Consider the following 22377-nt stretch of genomic DNA (forward strand, 5'->3'; position numbering starts at 1 on the left):
CAGCAGGCTATCAATTGCTGGGGCGTTCAGCTGTCCCTCCTCCCACTGCCATGTGCTGCTCCCCAAGACTCCTGCTTGCTGTGGGGGGGGGAGGGTAGGAAGAGAGGGGGGCTCCCCCTGCTCCTGCCCCCCACTTACCCCATCTCTATAGAGCAAGGGGGACACACGACAGGGCTCAGGATGGAGGGAACTTCCTGGCAGCAGCTTGCTGATTAACTTAAGAGGCTTTGCCAGGGTGCAGAGTACAAGAGATGCAGCTTCACCATGGCCACACTCCTCTATCCCTTTCCATCCCTTCCTCCTCCAGCCTGTCCCTGCACCAACCCCACTCCCTCCCGCCCCTCCCAGGGGTGCTCTCTGTGCCTGCAGCTGCTGGGGAGGAAGCACAAACAGCCATGCTGGCCGGCCCAGGAGCAGAGCACAATGATGGGCTGGGTCCAAACGTCAAGAATGTCTTTTGATTTAGGGTCCAAATTTGGGTCCTGACCTAAGTGCTGAGGGGCTGGTTCTCCAAGGGGCTGGGCACCCGCAGCACCCACTGACTCCAGCTGCAGCTGCGAATGCAGGTGGAACACGTGCCCTGAACTCCTGTATGTCGAGGAGATAAACTGAGACACCCACCGTTAGGCCACTGCTGTAAATTTAGGCCTTACCGACCTGCCCATTAACAGCAGGACGTGGCTACGTCTCATTGTAAGTCACTGTTTATACTTGGTCACTGCTCGGTCCCATGACTGTAAGCAGCAGAGGTGCTGACCCCATGGGTGCTCCGGAGCTCAAACCCCCACAGAAATAACAGGGCAAAGCGGGGGTGGAGCACCCCCAGGGACAGATAGAAGTCAGCGCCTATGGTAAGCAGAGACCTAGCAGTGAAAGGCCCATGTTACATCCCCAGTGTCTACAGGCAGCCAGTCCCCCAGGGATGTAACAAGTTCATAATCTTTCCCATGGGAGGGTAAATCCACCATTTTGTTCACAGGGCGAGAACCTCAAGGTTAACTTGAACAAAGTGAAAGTAGCGGAAATGTGGCTCCTGTCCACATTGTGCTGAGGGGAGACGTGGCTTTCACCTGGTGTCCAAGCCCTGCCCGGTCTCAAGAAGTGTGAGGGGGAGTGAGAAGGAGCCATGTGTCTGGTCGAGGTGCCTCTGACGGCCTAGAGGGGAAAAAGAGAGAAAAGAGCGCTCGGACTAATACGTCACACGGTGGGGTGCGATTGTCGGACTCTGGGATACAGGGCGATTGCTCTGTGCATGGTAAGTTAGATCCGCCTTCCAGCAAATGCAGAATGAGGGAAGGGATCAGAGTTTGCAGCAGCACCAGGGGATGAGATTTCAGCAAACCACGTGCTGGCAGTTGCGTAATCCAATCCCTGAAAGACCCCAGCCCAGCAGAGCACATGGTTACAGGTGTTATCAATGCAGCTCTCAACACACTGGGGAGTTCTGCATAAAAATGGCTGGCTGGGTCCGACCCACTGAACTCAAGGCCAGCACCAGCCTGTGACTGCCCTGACAATGCTGAGCTGAGAGCAAGACTGAGAATCAGGCAGTGGCTCCCTAAGGGTTGCCCCGAGGATAAACCAACCCTGTCCTGGGAATGGAAAGGGGGAGGTAGACTACACAGTGATGATGATTGGTTGAGGTGGAGGAGTCAGAGGGTGGGATATTTCCCTTACTGCTAAATGATGAACTAGCAATCGGCTGAGCCCTCAAGGGTTAACTCTCTCACTCTGCAAGGCAGCAGGAATGGAGGGAGATATGTGCATTTCCCTTAAGTACACTGCCTTGTTAATTAGATCAGCTTGCTGAGACTGCAGCCCTGGTGTGTCCCCCCTGCTCTATGGAAGATGGGCTAAGCAGGATGCAGGAGGGAGGGGGACACCCTGACATTAGCCCCTCTCTGCCTCCCCTCCCCCCCCCGGCACAGCAAGCAGGAGTCTCAGGGAGCAGCTCCAAGGCAGAGGGCAGGAGCAGCACATGGCAGTGGGGGCAGGGACACAGCTGAACTGCAGGCAGCTGCTGTGCAGGAAACATAGGGGAGTGGGGAGCTGATAGGGGGCTGCCGGTCCCCCCTGGTTCCAAGCTCCCACCAGCTACCTGCAATGGGCTGCTCTTCCTGCAAGCCGTAGACAAAGCAGGCAGCTGCCAAATGACATTAGAAGGGAGCCTAATGCTGCCGGAGTCGCAAGATATTTACATGCCAGATGTGTTAAAGATTCCTCTGTCCCTTCATGCTTCAACCACTATTGCTTAACCTCCCTTCCCCTGGCCTGCTATACCTGCTGCCCATGCTCAGGCCAGAGCTGATCATTCTTCAGCTTTTCAGATTCTTCTAGGGTCTGTGGAGAAATTTTTCATCTGACACTAGGGTTGCCAATTCTCCTGGACCGGACACCATTTGTGGCAATGGCATCTGGGCCGGGAGAGTTGGAAATCTTATCTGCCAGGGAAATCCCCTCTGGCTGGTGTTTCCCATTTGCCTGCCACCTGCCGAAGGAGAGTCAATTGGCTTTTTTTGTTTGTTTGTTTTGAGCTTCTCCAACAGACATAGCTGCTATCGCCCACTGGGGTGGATTAATTAACTCTCCTGCAGGTGCAGTACAGACAACTGCTCCCTGTAGGAACGTGCTACTTATGGTGAACTGAGCGTGCATCCGAAGAAGTGGGTATTCACCCACGAAAGCTCATGCTGCAAAACGTCTGTTAGTCTATAAGGTGCCACAGGATTCTTTGCCTAAGGGCTCAGAGGCTACAAGGCAGGAGTCCAGACTAGGGATGCAAACAGCATTTTAAAGCAGTAACCGTTTCAGCTATTAACATTGTCCTGGTGAAACGTTAAAGGAATTCACAACACAGGCCCCAGCCCAGCATCCCGGCTCTCGCCCTCGCCCAGCATCCCAGCTGCCGCCATGACCGGCTGAGTCCGGCAAAGCAGAGGGGGAGAGGCTGGAATTGCTCTGGGCCCAGTGCAACGCTTTTTAGAGTGGGGGGTGTGGTGCCCCCCCTTATCCCTGTCTGTGCCCCCTGTACCCCTTGGAGTGGGGCCGGGAGCAGGGCCATGGCTTCGGGAGTGGGGGAGTCGGGACACAGACAGGGATAAGGGGCCTGAGGCTGGACATGGAAGCTGATGAAGTCATCCACATCCGCCCGGGGGTGCCCCAGTCCATGGCCTGCACCCCGTGGAACCCTGGGGGGGGGCAGGGACAGAACTAGGTCAGCAGCCAGAAGTGCTCAAAGATCACGAGTCTGCCCCCCTCCCCCCCAATCAGTTACAGAGATTACCAAGTATGGGGGCTTTTTATTTGCCCTCTGGATTTGCACCTTCCCAGGGACACTGGGAAGAAGGGTCCTGTCACCTAGAGCCTGAGGGCGTGTGGCCACCGCCAGAGCAGGTGTCTGACCCGCAGCATCCCTGCAGCACAGCCAGGGCCTGGGCAGGAGGCCTGGGATGGGGGAGGGACAGACTGTGAACCGCCCGGGCATCCCACAGACGCTGTTTGTGCTTCCCCCATTCCCACTTGTGTGTCTCTGGCTCCCCTTGACTTTAGAAGAGGGGCTAGAGCTGATTGAATATTGGCAATTTTGAAAATTAAATTTTTTTTTTAATTAAAAAAAAATTTCAAAAGGGAACAAAAGAGCTGAAATTTCAAAGTGTCCCTTGGAACTAGAATGCTGAAAAAGCTGCAGTTCAGACCCCTCCTATTGTTTCATTTTGATCCCTCCCGGAGGTTTATTTTGGTTTGCTGGTCACCTTTTATGAAATACGACGCGGTACCCTGTTGGCAACAGGAACTGAAATGATTAAAAATGTCACCAAAATCCAAATGCTGCTGCAAAACATTTTGATTTTGATAAAACTGGAGTTTTGGGACCTGGCAGATGGGCTGGAGTGGCTCTGGAGAGAGATCTGTACCCAGGCGCTCAGCCGACTCCCCTCCACCCACAGAGCCGATTGCAGAGTTGGACACTGAGGAGTTGCTGATATTCAGAGCAGAGTTCGAGCCACTGTGTCTGTAGCATCCCTCCCAGCTGTCAGCCTGCTCCAGCAGCGGGGATCTCAGCCATGCAGCGAGAGACGGACACACCTGGGGAGAGCAGGGGAGACGTGCAAGGGACAGAGGAAGAGCGAGGAGCAGGTGGGGAGGAGAACGGCTCTTATCACCAAAAGGGGAAGCGGGGACAGGGGGGAAAGAGGACGGGGGAGATGGAGCAGTGGTCAAGGGACATGGGGTGAGGAAGAGAAGGGGATAGCGGAAGTGGGGGCAGGGGGGAAGCTGGAGCCCAGCATGTGGCATCCGCTTGGCAGAAACTGGGGCTGCCCTGTTAAGCAGGCCCAGCAAACCCTCACCCTGACAAGCCCCACCTCCCTGCATCTGTATCACCCCGATGAGCCCCCCAGTCACCCTCCCCACTGAGCTCCAACCACCTGCACCTGGACCCCCATCCAAATGAACCCCACCTCCCCTGCATGTAGACCCCCCCCTGCTGAGCCCCAAACACCATCACCTGGATCCCCTGCAGACTCCCATTGCCCCTGCACCTGGAACTGCCCAATAAGCTTCTGTGCATCCAGACCCCACTGAGCCACCCGCACCCAGATTGCCCCACAGAGAACTCTGACCCCCCACCTGGATCCCGCTGCTGGGCTGAGCCTGCTCACCCACACCGGGTGCACCTGGCACGGGGGCAGGGTCCCAGGGTGTTTCTGGGGCAGGCCTGGCCCTTGCACTGTGTCAAGGTCGGGTGCAGCCTCATTGCCGAGTCCCTGTCCCGGGGTGGGGTGCAGGGACTCAGATCCTGCTGCTATTTGATTCCTTCCGGGGGGTGTTTAAGTCAGGAAAGTTCCCCCCAATAGCGGGGCCATTTCCCTGCTTACCTCTGTGCATTGTTACTGGTTTCCCCTAAGATTCATTAAGTATTTTAGGAAAACTGTCAGAGCAGCCACCAGCGAGAGTTCCTGGCCACACTCTGAGGCCACCAAATTTGGTCGTGAGACCCCCTGGGCTAGATGCTCATGATGGGCCCTTCTGACCTTAGCGCCTGGGAGTGGAACAGGAGCCGGACCCAGAGATGCTGCAGCGCGATCCCTTCAGCGCTAGGACCCAGGAGCAGCCGGGAGGCGGCTCCGGGCAGCGAGCGCTGGGCTCCGGCCCGGCCGCAGGAAGTGACTCGCAGCCGCTGCGGTGACTCTGGCTCCCAGGCTCCTGGCGAGATCCCCGAGCCCCGCGGGGCGGCTGGTGCTGGGAGCCCGGAGCCCTGGCTGCAGCCGGGAGAGGGGAATCTCCAGCAGGGCCCTTCCCGCTGCTCCCCCGCCAGGAGCCTCTCCCAGGGCAGAGCCCCCGGCCCGGCCCCTGCCCCGGGGGGCCCCGCTCGGAGGGAAGGTGAGAGAGACCCGCCCCCCCCCCCCGGCACCCCCGGGCTGCAGGGGGAGGTTTGGCCCCAGGCTGCTCCCAGCGGAGCTGGCTGCGATTCCCGCCCGGGGCCCGGGAGAGCTGCCGCCAGCCCCGGGGGCGGAAGGTGGGCAGGGGCCAAACTGAATGGGGGGGGGGCGAGCTGGGGGCCGGGGAAGGAGCGGGGCCCAGGGGCACAACCAGGGCGGTGGGGGACGGAGGCAGCAGAGGCGCTGGCTCTAGGCTGGTGGGGCCCTGCTGCGCCCCCGCCCCGGCTTGAAGGGGTTTCCAGCCTATCCTGGTTTACAGTCTGGTTCAGTGGCTCTCAGCGCCCCCCATTGTACAGATTGTTTCACCCCCCTGCCTGGGACTAGGAGCCGGGGGTAAGAATGGGGACAGCCAGCGGGGGGGGGGGTGAACCTAGGGCTGGCGGAGGCAGCCCCCGCTGATTATAGGGGCAGGATCCCAGCCCCTGAGTACCCCCAATAACCCCCCCACACATGCACCTGCTGAGCACGTGGGCCCAGCCTCCCCGTCCCGAAGCCCAGGGAGGTTGCACGGCCCCAGCCTCATCCCTGGGGGCAGCCTAAGGAGATGCCTGACCCGCTCCCCACAGGGGCCCTGCACCCACCTCCACACTCAGCTCTGACTCTCAGCCAGCCTGGAAAACAGAAGGTTTATTGGTCACTGGGAACACAGCGTAGAACAGAGCTTGTTAGCACAGAAATCAGGAGTTCTCAGCAAAGTCCGTCTGGTGGGGAATCCAGAGTCCCGAGCCCTGGACTCTCCCCGCTGAGTCCCAAACCAAGAGACTGACCCGCTTCCAGCCCCTCTTCCTCCGTGATGTCCAGCCCCTCCCCACCCCAGTGATGTCAGGCTGCCCCTCTGCCCCTCCTCTCTGCTTTCTCTCTTTCCCAGGAAAACAGGTCACCTGGCCTCCCCCCCTCACCTCTTTTTTTTCCCAACACCTTAGGCTGGCTCCTTACAAAGGATTGGCTCCGGCCATCCCTGGCCAGGATACAGAATTCTGGCCATTCTCTATGCCCAGGCAGCCACTCTGCAGTCACACCTGCCCTCTAGAGGGCTCTGCAATGAACACACACCCGTATCCTACCAGCTTGATACTTGAGTAACACATGGGGAAACTGAGGCACACATGGGGTTCAGAGAAAAAATTCAGAACATTCCTGCTTCATCCCACCCCTCTGAGACCAGCCCAGGGGCACTTTCTCCAGTGGCTGGAACCCCTCTAACCATACCAGCCCCTGAGCCTCCAGGTGATGGAGAGACCTGGGGAAAGGGCTGGGGCCGGGCAGGGAAATTACTCTGCACAAAGGGCCCCTTTCAGGGACCAGCTGGAGAGTTTGGCCTACAAGGGGAGGGGCTCCCTGCATCCGTGAGTCCCAGAGCTGCTGCCCTCAGCGGCACAGCCAGGTTCAACCCCCATTAGCAGTGTCAGTGGCAGAGCTGCCTGATGAAAGCAAAGGCCCACGGCAATGGGGCAGTCGCCCGTTCTCCCAGGGCGAGGGAAGAAGATAAAAGGGGGAGCGGAGAGACTGGAAGGGCAGTAGAAGCACGAAGTGGGGAGGGAGGTTCCCAGCTCCCAGCCCTGCCCGGCTCCATTCCCTGCACCCCCGGGGCAGTCATCTCTCCTGGGAACAAGGGGAGGAGCTGAGCGAGGAAAAGCCAGTTGCTGACTCTACTGAGCACCGCAGAACTGAGGGAGCCGGGGCAGAGCTAGAGGGGTTACAATACACCGTGGGGCAGTGCCCTAAAGTGACTCCTTTGATTCTGCTGTTTTTCCGGCGTTTGGCTCAGAGATGCTGTTCTGGGGAGGTTTAGAAGAGACTTGGTGGGGTTAGTTCTAATGGGGGAGGGGGCCAGGCCAGGGGTGGGGGGGTAATGAACCAACTGGATTTGTTCCCAGCATGGCAGAGTCCTAGAATCTGCGCGTCTGTCTGCAGGGAGAGAGCCTGGGGGGAATCGGGGAGTGACATGGACTCCAGCCCCTTATGAAACCTGCCCAATCTCCCTGCTCCTCTGACAGGCTGAGGAATCGCATCCACGTTTTGCTCCAGATCGTCCCATCTTCCAGGAGACAGGGCAGGGGAATGGCCGTGATGGAACCAGCTCAGGTAGGGGATTTTTAGGGAGCTTTTGGTGGTGGGGGAGGTCAGTTTTGGAACCAGGAAACACCCCCCTGGGCAGGGCTGGGAAAACTGACCAGATTCCCAGTGCTGGAGCCTGAACCCACTGGCCAGAGGCTGCTGTGAAATACGCAGGGAAGCTGTTGGGATTCCTGTCTCTGTCCCTGGCTGAGAGCTCTGCTTCCCGTATTATCAGCCTGTGGCTGGCAGGTGTGTGGGAAACGAAAAGACCCTGCCCTGCTCCCTCTGCTGTGGGGGGACAAGGACCTCCTCCCCACCCCCTGAAGCCTCCTGGCTGCTCTGAGCAGGGTGCAGGGAGGATTCTGTTTCTCTGTCCCTCCTCCCCCTTGACTCGTGGGATTGTGGCTGGGGCAGCAGGTTCTGAGTTTGTTGTTTCAGATGCCGGTGACCTTCGAGGAGGTGGCTGTGTATTTCACCCAGGGGCAGGCGGCTCTGCTGGACCCCGCTCAGAGAGCCCTCTACAGGGACGTCATGCAGGAGAACTACGAGACGGTGACCTCGCTGGGTAAGAGTGTGAAGGGTTGGATCACAGAAACCCCCCTGGGAGCTGCCACCCGATGTGCAAAGACTACCCCTGCTCCTGTTTTCCCTGCCAGCTCAGGACTCCAGCACCCTGTCTTGCTGAGCCAGACACTCCCGTCTGCTCCAACACAGACCCAGGGGCTGAATTACTTGCCCCAAAGCTGCAGGTTTACCTGAAAGCAGCTCACAGAAGTGTGCTTGTGTTTAACACTCGGATGCCCAACTCCCAGTGGGATCTAAACCCAAATAAATCCGTTTTACCCTGTATAAAGCTTATGCAGGGTAAACTCATAAATTGTTCGCCCTCTGTAACACTGACAGAGAGATATGCATAGTTGTGTGCTCCCCCAGGTATTAATACAGACTCTGAGTTAATTAATAAGTAAAAAGTGATTTTATTAGATACAGAAAGTAGGATTTAAGTGGTTCCAAGTAATAACAGACAGAACAAAGTAAGTTACCAAGCAAAATAAAATTAAATGCGCAAATCTATGTCTAATCAAACTAAATACAGATAAGATCCTCACCGGTTCCAGAATGTTCCCTTCTACGGACTAATCTTCTTTTAGCCTGGGTCCAGCAATCACTCACACCCCCTGTAGTTACTGTCCTTTCTTCCAGTTTCCTTCAAGTATCTTGGGGGGGGCGGGGAAGAGGCTCCTTCTTTAGCAAGCTGAAGACAAAATGGAGGGGTCTCCCAGGGGTTTAAATAGACTTTCTCTTGTGGGTGGAGACCCCCTCCTCAGCCTGTGTAGAATCCAGTCACAAAATGGAGATTCGGAATCACATGGGCAAGTCACATGTCCATGCATGACTCAGGACTTGCAGGTAGCAGCCATTACCCACAGGCTACCTTGAACATCCTCAGGTAGACTTCTTATGTGGATTGGAGTCTTCTAAGCTCTTTTGTCTGTTAAGTTCTTCCTGATTGAGCATTTAACTTGCACACTCCTTTCCCAAGAAGTGACCAAATGTTCTAACTAAGACTACTTAGGCCTTGTCTACACTACAAGACTATTTCGAATCAACTTAGTTCGAATTTGTGGATTCGACCTTATGAAGTCGAATTTGTGTATCCATACTAAATACACTAATTCGAATTTCTGAGTCCACATTCACGGGGCCAGCGTCGACTTTGGAAGCGGTGCACTGTGGGAAGCTATCCCACAGTTCCCGCAGTCCCCGCTGCCCATTGGAATGCTGGGTAGAGCCCCCAATGCCTGCTGGGGGGAGAAATGTGTCGAGGGTGGTTTTGGGTAAGTGTCGTCATTGAACCGTCAATCACAACCTCCCTCCCTCCCTCCTTGAAAGCGCCTGCGGGCAATCTGTTCGTGCACTTTTCTGGTCAGTGACAGCGCGGACGCCACAGCACTGCAAGCACGGAGCCCGCTGCGATCATCGCCGTTTTCTCCTCCTCGCACTTTATCATCCACCTCTTCCACAGTCAGCTGATGAGAAATTGGGCTACTTTTCAATGGTGCTGCAAGCACTGGGGGACCATAGGGGACGTTTTGCAAACATCAACGTCGGGTGGCCGGGCAAGGTTCATGATGCGTGTGTTTTCAGGAACTGTGGGCTGCTCAGACGCCTGCAGGAAGGTAGTTTCTTCCCGGACCACGAAATAACTGTTGTGGATGAGCAGATTCCTAAAGTCATCCTCGGGGACCCAGCCTGCCCGCTAATGCACTTGCTCATGAAGCCCTATACAGGCGCCTGGGACAGCGACAAGGAACTCTTCAAATACCAGCGAGCAGCGAGCAGCGTGACCTGTGACTGTTCAGTTTCTTTACAGAGAAGCTGAACCTGCCCCTGTTTCTTTACCCACTGACTGTTGACTCTCCTCTTCGGTTACATACCCCGTTCACCCCGTTTCCCCCACTTCCAACACACGTGTAAAAATAAAATACATGTCCCATTGTTACTGAAGAAAGGTTTCTTTATTCATGACTTTGCGTTAAAGGGTTGAAACTGGGAGGCAGACTGTGCTGGGTAGGGTGTGCGGTGATGTAAAGACCGCCTCTAAACTCAAGGAATGACAGGCTCCTGCTCCTAGAGCGGTCTGCAGTGCCGGAATGCTTCTTTCAACGGAGCCTGCCATCCCTCCTTATGGAATTCTGTGTGCGGGCGGATATGTGACCTTGTGGTGGAGGAGTACGGATACAGATTCCTCTGCTGCGTGACTCAGCGGTCCAGGACAAGGACCGCTGTATAAGATCTGTAACCGCCCTCCCCCGCTACAAAGTCACATCCCCCCCACCCACACAGAACCTGGAAACCACCTCCCATACCAACCATGGTGCCTACTGACTGCACTGTGTGTGTGACCCGCTGCTGATCCTGCCCCCGTGTCTGTACCCTGGGAAAGGTGACTGTCCTATGCAATTAACAACCCCCTTCCCCACGCCCCCCATTCAAACACAGTCTTCTTTGAAAAAACATGACGGAAACAGTAATTAACAGCAAAGTATTTTTATTACTTAAGTAGACACTTAGGGGATGGAACTGGGATTGGGACTTGTGTGAGTCCGGAAGGGAACGACTTCTGCAAATGTAGGGTATGAGAGCTTTTGGGTACTTGAGCACTCTGCTGGGGTGCAGTGACAGTTTACACGGCCTCTGGCGCCCCTCCTTCTGGTTATTTTGGGTGAGGGGGGTATGGGACTTTGTGGCGGGGAAGGGCGGTTGCAGATACACTGCAGGGTGTCTCTGTCCTCCTGCGGTCCTGCAGAACATCCACAAGGCGCCTGAGCGTGTCCGTTTGCTCCCTCACTAGTCCAAGCACCGTTTCAGTCGCCTGCTTGTCTTCCTCACTCCACCTCTCCTCCCGTTCGCTGTGTGAGCGCTGGCACAGAGAGACGGTCTCCCTCCACTGGCTCTGCTGGTCCGCCTCTGCTAGGTAGCAGCCCATACGTTCCTCGAACATCTTGTCCCTTGTCTTTTTCTTTCGCCGCCTAATCTTTGCCAGCCTCTGCGAGGGGGATGCTGTGGCAGGTCTGGAGACAGTGGAAGCTGTGAGATGGGAAACAGGGAGTGAATTCCTTGCAAAGATACATTTTTGCGAACAATTAACTGAGTCTAGGCTGTCTCTGTGAATTCTGGGTTGAGACCCCTGTGCCTGCTGGGGCACAAATCATTTTCGCGGTGGATTCTGGGTAAATGTCGCCAGTCATTCCTTCCTCCGGGAAAGCAACAGCAGACAATCATTTCAAGCCCGTTTTCCCAGATTTGCCCTGGCATACGCCATAGCGTGGCAACCATGGACACTGTTTTGCCTTTTGTATATGTCACCGTATGTGTACTAGATGCCGCTGACAGAGGCGGGCCAGCAGCGCTACACAGCAGCATGCTTTTGCTTTTGCATGACAGCAGAGATGGTTACCAGCCATATTGTACCATCTACCATACCATAAATTGGTAATAAGATGGTAATAAGATGGGCATGGTTACCTGTCCTTTTGCACTGCTCCATTTGGTGCTGTCATATGTGCCCCTGGCCGAGCAGCCAGGGGCGCAAAAGCAAAAATTGGGTATGACTCCCTGAGTCAATCCCTCCTTTTTGGTATCTAAAAATAGAATCAGTCCTGCCTAGATTATGGGCAAGTGTACTAGAGAACCACTGTATCATAGAACCAGAGAGCACAGCTGCTCTGTGTCCGATCCTGCATAAATTATGAGCTGTATGCTATTCACAGGGGGTGCTCCTGCAACAACACCACCTGTTCATTCCGTTCTTACCCCAGCCTTCCTGGGCTACCATACCATTGTCCCCCCACTTGTGTGATGAAGTAATAAAGAATGCAGGAATAAGACATAGTGACTTGTTTGTGAGAAATGAGTGGAAGGAAGCCTCCAGCTGCAATGATAGTCCAGGCAGGACATTAAGGAGTGTGGATGAAGGAGCCCATCATCCCTCTGCTAGTCCAGGGGCAATTGAATCTTTTATTTACAATGAAGGGTGGGGGCTGATGGAGCTCAGCCCCCTGTTGCAATGATGAGGACGGTTACCAGCCATATTGCACCATCTGCCATCAAAAATTAGGGACAGGCGCCCTTGATCGACCTTACTGATGCTAGTCGGCATGGTTACCAGCCCTTTTGCACTGCCCCATGTGCCAATAGGCTGATGATGAGGACAGATACCCATCTTTTTGTACCATCAGCCATCCATAGCGTGGGGGAGCAAGGATGTTGGTGTTGAGTGCTGCACCATCGCGTCTATCTGCAGCATTCAGTAAAGATAGGGTGACATGTAAAAGAGTCAACAGAGGATTGTTTTCACTTCTGGTGGTGGGTGGGGTGTGTGCGCAAATTGCCGAACTATGCCCTGACCCACCGCAGACACTGTGTTTGACCCTAGAAGCATTTGGAGCTCATCCAAGAATGCAAATACTTTTCGGAGACAGCAGGAACTGTGGGATACCTTGCGTCCTCATTCCCCCCTCCCTCCATGAGCGTCCATTATATTCTTTGGCTTTCCGTTACGCTCGTCACGCAGCTGCGTGCTGAGTCTGTGCTATGCTGTCTGTCCGTAGATTTTTTAAAAATACTTTGGACCAGGTGTAAAATTACAGTAATTACCCTAATTAGATGCAGGAGTCTCCGAGCGAGATCACCCTGAGGAGGGTCACTGAAGGAGATAGAGAGCGCATGCTGCGTGAAAGCTAGCACAAACCAGGGCCTGATGCAGCCGTGCTCGGGGAGGCAGTGCTCCCTGAGTACCTCATGAAAGCCTTGCGCGGAAAACTGTGCTACCACGGAGCACCCAATAAGGCAGCTCTCCCCAGGAACCTCCTGCTGATGCTTTTCGATTAACGCAAGGAGAGCTTCGTGGAGATCTCCAAGGATGATTTCTGTTCTATCCCCATATCTAGAGAGACCTCCTTTTCACACAGTTAAGATTCCTGTTATATTAAGAATAAAAGTTAACATGGTTAAAGCACTTACCGACTGCTCCTTCCCCTGATTCAGGGTCCGGGTTAATGGCCGGGGAGGGTTGTTGGGGGATCTCCGTGATGGTGATGAATAGATCCAGGCTGTCGGGGAAACCAGCGTTGTAAGCGCTCTCGCCTGCCTCGTCCTCCACAAACCCTTCCTCATCTTCCCCGTCCGCAAACATCACCGAGGAACTGGCCGTCGACACTGTCCCATCGTCAGAGTCCACGGTCACTGGTGGGGCAGTGGTGGCAGGCTCTGTAGCGTCCGTTTGCCGCTTTGATTTTTTGGTTGCCTTGTCTGGGGTCCTTGATTTTCACGCGGCACTGTGTTGCATCCCGCCTGTATCCTCTGTCTCTCATGGCTTTGGAGACCTTCTCGTAGGTCTTCGCATTCCGTGTTTTGGAGCGCAGCTCCGAAAGCACAGACTCCTCGCCCCACACACTGATCAGATCCAAGAGTTCCCAGTCAGTCTATGCTGGGTCCCTCTTTCTATTCACAGATAACATGAACTCCTCTGCTGGAGAGCTCTGCATCGTTGCAGGTGCTGCGGAGCTCGCCCCGATGTCCAGCCAGGACGTCAGATTCAAAGTGCCCAGACAGGAAAATGAATTCAAATTTTCCCGGGTCATTTCCTGTGTGGCTGGTCAGAGAATCCAAGCTCCGACTGCTGCCCAGAGCGTCAACAGAGTGGTGCACTGTGGGATAGCTCCCGGAGCTACTAAGTTCGATTTGCATCCACACCTAGCCTAATTCGAGCTAGCCATGTCGAATTTAGCGTTACTCCACCTGTTGGGGTGGAGTACCAAATTCGAACTAAAGAGCCCTCTAGTTCAAATTAAATGGCTTCCTGGTGTGGACGGTTGAGCGGTTAGTTCGAATTAACGCTGCTAAATTCGAATTAAAGTCCTAGTGTAGACCAGGCCTTAGAAGTCAAGCAAATATACAGCCAATGTTCATAACTTTGAACACACAAATGGTGCCTGCACACAACTAGGATGAACATAACCAGTAGATCATAACCTTTACACAGATATGTTACATAGCATATGTAGCAAAACCCTATTCCAGTTATATCATACATACATTTATGAGCACCCCTCCCCATAAAGCCTTATGGGGTACACTATCACAAAGGGATTCCTGGGCCCTTGGTTATTGAAAGCTGGCGGCGGGTCTGCATGTCTGACACCGGTCAGGTTCTTCCCTCATCACTCTCCAATGAGACCAGGCTGTCAAAATCTAAGACACGTACTAAATGATCCCCACCCAACTCCCCTAGTTTTCAAGGTGGAGAAGCCGTGTATTGTCCTGTCTGTGTTGTTTCTCGGTTGCTCGCAGAATCCCTCTTCTCCCTCCTCCCTGGGAACAGCTCCAGCCATGCGGAGGGCTCTGGGCTCCGCAGGGTTAGAAATAGGCAGGGGTTTAACACTGGAGCTCAGTGTGTGTCACAATTCCCCTCAACTTCACAGATGTCTGCCTCCCCCGAGGGGGCTCAGTGACCATGTTCCCGTCCTCTTAGATTCCACATTCCCCAGCACAACACAGGGACACATTCTGCCCACGGAATGTCCTTTCTGACAGATGCTCTCTTAATCCTCCACTCATTCTGATCTGGTCTGATTTCACTCCCTGCACAGGATTTCCCCTTCCCAAACCTGACCTGATCACCCGGCTGGAACGAGGGGAAGAGCCGTGGGTGCCCGATCTCCAGGCCTGTGAGGAAAGAGGGATCCCGAGAGGCACCCACACAGGTGAGGACTGACACTCAAACCATCTGGGGAATGAAGGAAAAAGTTGAGAATCCCAAAAATGAGGTATCAGTAAATGCCCTTAGTTCCTTCCTCATCTCACCCAGGGCAGGGCTGCAGGCAGCAGATATCACTGACATTGCTTCCCACATGTCCTGTTCCCTGCAGGAGTTTCCTTCCCAACTTTCCTTCCCTGTGAAAGTTTGGGTGGGAGGTGGAGGCAGAATCCAATTGCTCCGTCTGTGCAGCTTTAGTATGTTGGGTTTTCCCTCGGCACTATTCCTCTTAATTTCTCCCCAGCACAATGACTCCTGTCTGGATTGTCTCTCTCCCAGCAGGTGACGAGAGAATGAGTGAGACCGAGGAGGAGAATCAGCAGAAGGAAGTTACTGGGCACGGGGAATCACAGGGGACCTCTGTGGGAAGACCCCATAAGTGCTTAGACTGTGGAAAGAGTTTCATGTGGTGGTCACACCTTATTTTACATCAGCGAATCCACACGGGAGAGAAACCCCACAAGTGCTTAATCTGTGGAAAAAGTTTCATACAGAGGTCAGACCTTGTTAAACATCAAGCATTCCACACTGGAGAGAGGCCCCATAAGTGCTTAGACTGTGGAAAAAGTTTCATACAGAAGTCACACCTTGTTGCACACCAGGCGATCCACACTGGAGAGAGACCCCATCAGTGCTTAATCTGTGGGAAAAATTTCATACGGAGGTCAGCCCTTCTTATACATCAAGCAGTCCACACTGGAGAGAGACCCCATAAGTGCTTAGACTGTGGAAAAAGATTTATACAGAAGTCACACCTTGTTGCACACCAGGCGATCCACACTGGAGAAAGACCCCATAAGTGTTTAATCTGTGGAAAAAGTTTCATACTGAGGTCAGCCCTTGTTTCACATCAGAGAATCCACACTGGAGAGAGACCCCATAAGTGCTTGGACTGTGGAAAAAGTTTCATACGGAGGTCAACCCTACGTGATCATCAGGCAATCCACACAGGAGAGAGATCCCATAAATGTTTGGACTGTGGGAAAAGTTTCACACAAAGATCAAATCTTACAGCACATCAGGCAATCCACACTGGCAAGAAACTCCATAAATGCTTAATCTGTGGAAAAAGTTTCATACGGAGGTTAGCCCTTGTTAAACATCAAGCAGTCCATACTGGAGAGAGGCCCCATAAATGCTTAGACTGTGGAAAAAGTTTCATACACAGGTCAACCCTACTTAATCATCAGGCAATCCACACTGGAGAGAGACCTCACAAGTGCTTAGACTGGGAGAAAAGTTTCATATGGAGGTCAACCCTACTTGATCATCAGGCAATCCACACAGGAGAGAAATCCCATAAATGTTTGGACTGTGGGAAAAGTTTCACACAAAGATCTAATCTTATGGCACATCAGGCAATCCACACAAGAGAAAGACCCCACAAATGCTTAGACTGTGGAAAAAGTTTCATACAGAGGTCACACCTTGTTGTACATCAGGCAATCCACACTGGAGAGAGACCCTATAAATGCTTAATCTGTGGGAATAGTTTCATACGGCGGTCAGCCCTTCTTATACATCATGAAGTCCACACCGGAGAGAGACCCCATAAGTGCTTAGACTGTGGAAAAAGTTTCATACAGAGGTCAGCCCTTGTTAAACATCAGATAATCCACACAGGAGAGAAATCCCATAAATGTTTGGACTGTGGGAAAGGTTTCACACAAAGATCAAATCTTATGGCACATCAGGCAATCCATACTGGAGAAAGACCCCATAAATGCTTAATCTGTAGGAAAAGTTTCACACAAAGATCAAATCTTACAGCACATCAGGCAATCCACACTGGCAAGAAACGCCATAAATGCTTAATCTGTGGAAAAAGTTTCATACGGAGGTCAACCCTACTTAATCATCAGGCAGTCCACACTGGAGAGAGACCTCATAAGTGCTTAGACTGTGCAAAAAGTTTCATACGGAGGTCAGACCTTGTTAGACATCAAGCAGTCCACACCGGAGAGAGATCCCATAAATGCTTAGACTGTGGGAAAAGTTTCATATGGAAGTCAACCCTTCTTAAACATCAGATAATCCACAGAGGAGAGAAATCCCATAAATGTTTGGACTGTGGGAAAAGTTTCACACAAAGATCAAGTCTTATGGCACATCAGGCAATCCACAGTGGAGAGAGACCCCATAAGTGCTTAATCTGTGGGAAAACTTTCATACGGAGATCAGATATTGTTAAACATCAAGCAGTCCACACTGGAGAGAGACCCCATAAATGCTTAGACTGTGGGAAAGGTTTCATACAGAGGTCAATCCTACTTAATCATCAGGCAGTCCACACTGGAGAGAGACCCCATAAGTGCTTAATCTGTGGGAAAAGTTACATACGGAGGTCAGACCTTGTTAAACATCAAGTAGTCCACACCGGAGAGAGATCCCATAAGTGCTTAGACTGTGGGAAAAGTTTCATATGGAAGTCAACCCTTGTTAAACATCAGATAATCCACAGAGGAGAGAAATCCCATAAATGTTTGGACTGTGGGAAAAGTTTCACACAAAGATCATATCTTATGACACATCAGGCAATCCACACTGGAGAGAGACCCCACAAATGCTTAGACTGTGGGAAAAGTTTCACACACAAATCAAATCTTATGGCACATCAGGCAATCCACACAGGAGAGAGACCCCACAAGTGCTTAGACTGCGGAAAAAGTTTCAGACAGAGGTCACACCTTGTTGTACATCAGGTAGTCCACACTGGAGAGAGACCCCATAAGTGCTTAGATTGTGGGAAAAGTTTCACACGGAGGTCCGGCCTTGTTAAACATCAAGCAATCCATACAAGAGGGAAATAACACTTAGATTAAACTTGGGTGTAATAATGACGTATATCTGTCTGTCTTTAGAGTTTGTGGTAAACTGTCTATGAATGGCTTTATGGGTAATTACCTTATGTTAATCCATATAGTTTTATTACCTGTGGTGTTTGCGAAATAAAAGATTACTTCCAAAACCTATTGTTCACCCAAGGGCTGCCTGCTGTCGAGAGGCTGCAAAAATGTCTGTATAAACTCTTGAGACCTGATCCTTTTATCTCCGATCTTCTTAAGCTTTATTCAAGGGGCATTGAGTCGTAAGACTGAGATCTCCAGTCCCCTCTGCACTGCCCTGATATTGAACATTTGGACATTGGACTAGAACGTGATGAAATGATTCTGAAAAGGACTCTTTTCAATTCTAACGCACCATCAGTGTTTTGAGCATTGGACTGCTAAACCCAGGGTTGTGAGTTCAATCCTTGAGGGGGCCATTTAGGGATTGGTCCTGCTTTGAGCAGGAGGTTGGACTAAATGACCTCCTGAGGTCCCTTCCAACCCTAATAATCTATGATTCTATGATCTCTCTGGTGAAACTGACCTAAGGACTCTATTTGTCTTTGTATGTCTAATGACCTTTGAGCCAATACTGTCTTTTCTTCTTTTAATAAAAAGTAGTTTCGTTAATAAGAATTGGCTGTAGCAGGTATTTGGGGAAGAACTGAAGTATCATTAACTTGGTGGGTGATGTGTCTGCTCCTTTGGGATTGGTAGAATTCTTGATATGATGAAGATTTTCAGGAATCTCCATCAGAATCTCAGAGGACATTTTCCCACATCAGGTATCATTAAAGACTTGCCTCTGTTACCACTCTGTCAGATCAGTTATTTTGTGATACCATGTGATACCGTTAAGGGTTTACAAAGCTGAATAATGCACCATGCCTGTGCCAGGGACCTTTCAGTGAAATTAGCCTGTCATTAAAATCCATTAAACTTGACAGCAATTCCCTACTTTGTACTCCTGGGCAGCCTCCACTGCAGGAACCACCGTGTGAGCTCTGTGAGCCCGGGGCAGATGGCAAACCAGACAGATGGGGGTTTGATCCTCTTCACAGAAGTTTCAGAGCCTCCTGGTGTTCCCCACACACCCCATCCCCTCCTGCTCCTTTCGCTGCCTGGAAACTCAGCCGATTGGCGATTTCTACCATGTTTCCCAGCTGCCTGTTGGGCCTGACATTTCTCCGTTGCACAGTTTCTGCAGGCAGGAGACAGCTGTATCGGATCCCTCCCAGCACTGGCTGATCTGCCCGCACTGCAGAGTGACAGCTTCTGTGAAATACTGCAGACAAATGGGATGTGGAGCTTCCTCCTGGAGACTTTCCAGGGGGTTCTCTGCAGCCATAGCTCCCTCTGGACCATTCAGTGAAAAATGTACCACTAGGGCTCTGGTCCTGCAATCAGAGGCACCCCCCTGTGAGGATGAGCCTGCAGGAGCAGGAACTGAGTGTCTAAGGCGGGATAGTCAGGCTTGGTAGAATTCAATATACAATTTTGACAGGTATTTAAGCAATTTTATATTTATTGATTTAAACTTGCACAGTTGCACAAAAATCTGGGTTTTAAGCATCTCATTATCAATTTAAATGTTCACAGTGGTGGGAGATTTAGGGCGGGATCAGACAATATTTGGGTCAGACAATAACTATTTAATGACAGTAGAGAGATTCAAAACAGTAAAGCTTCATTAAATAGAGATTTTCAACATCACATGTCAAAATATGCAAAGTACATTTTTTTACTGGTTTGTGCGTGCACAGTGAAATCAACACTTACAGACATCAACTGATAAAAGTCTGATCCTTCCAAGTCTAGTGATATGAAATTCACAGGACAAAACCTAGATTAAGCTGATATCAATGTTTCAAAGGCCTGATTCTCATGTACACTAAGGCAGCTCTGGCTCAGTGTAAAGAAACTGTGGTGTTTCCAACACTCATGATTTTATAATGAGTCTCATTGTATGTAGTGTGTTTGTGAAAGCCACAGCTCCTGGAAGCATGTGATGAGATGAGACTGTTGGCTTTCCTTTCCTAAACAAAGGAAGTTGCTGGCTTTCTTGGTTGCAGAGAAAAACTTTGGGCTGCGCTCAGATCGCATTTTAAAGATCTGAGAAACCAGAAGGCAAATACAGGAACTCCTCACTTAAAGTCGTCTCAGTTAATGTTTCGTCGTTACGTTGCTGATAAATTAGAGAACATGCTCATTTAAAGTGCAGTGCTCCCTTCTAACAGTGTTTGGCAGCCACCTACTTTGTCCACTGCTTGCAGGAAGAGCAGCCCGTTGGAGTGAGCTGGTGGGGGCTTGGAACCAGGGTGGACCAGTAGCCCCCCATCAGCTCCCTGCTCCCCTAAGTTCCCTGTGCAGCAGCTGCCCAGCAGGCTACCAATTGCTGGGGCATTCAGCTGTCCCTCCCCCCACTGCCATGTGCTGCTCGTGCCCTCTGCCTCAGAACTGCTCCCCGACATTAGCCCCCCCTCTTCCTTCCCTCAATGTGTGGGGGGGGAGGGAAGGAGGGGTGGGCTAATGTCAGGGTGTCCCCGTCCCCCCCACTTACCCCATCTCTATAGAGCAAGGGAGACACATGACAGGGCTCAAGATGGAGGGAACTTCCTGGCAGCAGCTTGCTGATTAACTTAAGAGGCTTTGCCAGGATGCAGAGTACAAGAGATGCAGCTTCACCCTGGCCACACCCCTCTATCCCTTTCCATCCCTTCCTCCTCCAGCCTGTCCCTGCCCCAACCCCGCTCCCTCCCGCCCCTCCCAGGGGCGCTCCCTGTGCCTGCAGCTGCTGGGGAGGAAATAAAAACAGCTGTGCTGGCCGGCCCAGGAGCCAGAGCACAATGATGGGCTGGGTCCAAACGTCAAGAATCTCTTTTGATTTAGGGTCCAAATTTGGGTCCTGACCTAAGTGCTGAGGGGCTGGTTCTCCAAGGGGCTGGGCCCCCGCAGCGCCCACTGACTCCGGCTGCAGCTGCGAATGCAGGTGGAACACGGGCCCTGAAGTCCTGTATGTCGAGGAGATAAACCGAGACACCCACAATTAGGCCACTGCTGTAAATTTAGGCCTTACCCATAGGCAGCAGGTTTGTATAATTTTTGGTGGGGCCCAAAATCCGATATAAAATGAAGCTTCAACGGGTCAGTGCCACAAGATTACAAGGGTCAATTAAAAGTGGAAAGTCAGAAGCAGCACTTGCCTACTTCAATATACAGTATTATATTTTGTTGCACCTGTTGTGATGAAGTGGGAATGTTCTTAATATTTTCTCTGAATACTGTGTGGGTGCCTCAGTTTCCCCTGCAAGATGCCAACTGAAGGTGTTGGGGACAAAGAGATCAGGTGGCCTCCTTGTCTGGAAGAGACACAGAGGCCAGAGGAGGGAGTGTCAGTTTGGAGCTGGCTGGGGAAATGGGGAGAACTTGGTTCTGGGCTCCCCACCCCCCAAGATGGACCTGACAGAGGGGTTCTGTTTTCTGTACCAACAAGCTCTGTTTAAACTGTGTTCCCATCATCTAATAAACCTTCTGTTTTACAGTCTGGCTGAGAGTCACATCTGACTGCGGAGTTGGGGTGCAGGGACCTCTGGTTGCCCCAGGACCCGCCTGGGCGGATTCGCTGTGGAAAGTGCACGGTGTGGAAGGGCATGCTGAATGCTCCGAGGTCAGACCCAGGAAGGTGTAAGCTTCTTGCCCTGGAGGCAGTACGCTCCGAGAGAGGAGGCTCCCCCAGAGTCCCGACTGGCTTTGTATGGAGTTGTTCCAAAGCATCACAGCATCCCCCTTCCACACCATGCACTTCCCAGAAGTCTACACAGGCACTGACACTCTCTCCTCTGGCCTTTGTCTCTTTTCCAGGCATTAGGAGGCCACCTGAGCTCTCTGTTCTCCAACACGTTCAGTTGGCACCTTGCAGGAGAGTGTCCCAGGCCATCAGTTATCAGGAGATAGGGTTGCAGCCACTCTCTGTGCAGACAGCTCACACTGTCCCTCTAGGGCTCTACAACAATCACACCCCCTTATCCCACCATCTAGATCCTTGAGAAATGCAGAGAGGAAACTGAGGCACCCACACAGTATTCAGAGAAAACATTAAGAACATTCCCACTTTGTAACACCTGTATATGACTAGTTATATACTTTAAAGGGGTGTAAAATAGTCAAGTATCGTGCTAAACAAAATTATACTCCAAACTGACCACCAAATTTAAGTTGCACGTTTTTCCCCTCAGGTGAGGGTTCTGGGATGGGGCCAGAGAGGACCCCATCACCACCACTGGCAGCAGCAAGCTCCAGGGGAGGGACCCCTCCTCTCCCCCCCCCCCGAGGGTGGTGGCTATGGGGCGGGGGAGCAGGGTGTCATAAAATTCACCCAAGCCCCAGCTGCTCAGGTCTAGGAAGCCTCCCTCTCCCATCCCTCCTGTGGCGGGTGGGTGCTGGGGGAGAGGACATTGCCTTCACATGTGCGTTCCTGCCTCCCCTGTGCAGCCTGCTGCCCCTCACCATAGCTTCACTGGGGGACGGTGGGAGGGGATGGCATGGGGGCTGCCCCTTCCCCAGCGTTGGGCAGGAACCACTAAGGTGAGTGATGTCCGTCTCCTGGCCGGAAGTCCCCTTCTGGTCTCCTCCAGGTAGGGGCAGGGAAGGGGAGGGCAACCCAGAGCCGAGATTTAAAGGAGCAACATGTTTGGTCGAGGTGCCTCTGATGTCCTAGAGGGGAAAAAGA

General features: G+C 52.4%; 1 protein-coding gene across 1 annotated transcript; it reads left to right on the forward strand.

Annotated features, from left to right (window-relative positions):
- Positions 1-8009: 8009 nt before the first annotated feature.
- Positions 8010-17693, forward strand: LOC123346587 (zinc finger protein 585B-like). The gene is made up of 4 exons (XM_044984061.1): positions 8010-8064; positions 14654-14767; positions 15103-16754; positions 17682-17693. The coding sequence occupies exons 1-4, from the start codon at positions 8031-8033 to the stop codon at positions 17691-17693; spliced, it is 1812 nt and encodes a 603-aa protein (XP_044839996.1). The 5' UTR covers positions 8010-8030.
- The last annotated feature ends 4684 nt before the right edge of the window (positions 17694-22377 follow it).

The sequence above is a fragment of the Mauremys mutica genome, chromosome 12 (assembly GCF_020497125.1).
Source record: "Mauremys mutica isolate MM-2020 ecotype Southern chromosome 12, ASM2049712v1, whole genome shotgun sequence".
Classification (NCBI taxonomy): Eukaryota; Metazoa; Chordata; order Testudines; family Geoemydidae; genus Mauremys; species Mauremys mutica.

What these genes read in the sequence shown, in the direction of transcription:
- LOC123346587 (XM_044984061.1), top strand. Translation starts at nt 8,031, where the DNA reads ATGCAGGAGAACTACGAGACGGTGACCTCGCTGG. An exon ending in CGAGACGGTGACCTCGCTGG is followed by an intron (nt 8,065 to 14,653) that starts GTAAGAGTGTGA and finishes CTCCCTGCACAG; the next exon opens with GATTTCCCCTTCCCAAACCT. An exon ending in CCCGAGAGGCACCCACACAG is followed by an intron (nt 14,768 to 15,102) that starts GTGAGGACTGAC and finishes CTCTCCCAGCAG; the next exon opens with GTGACGAGAGAATGAGTGAG.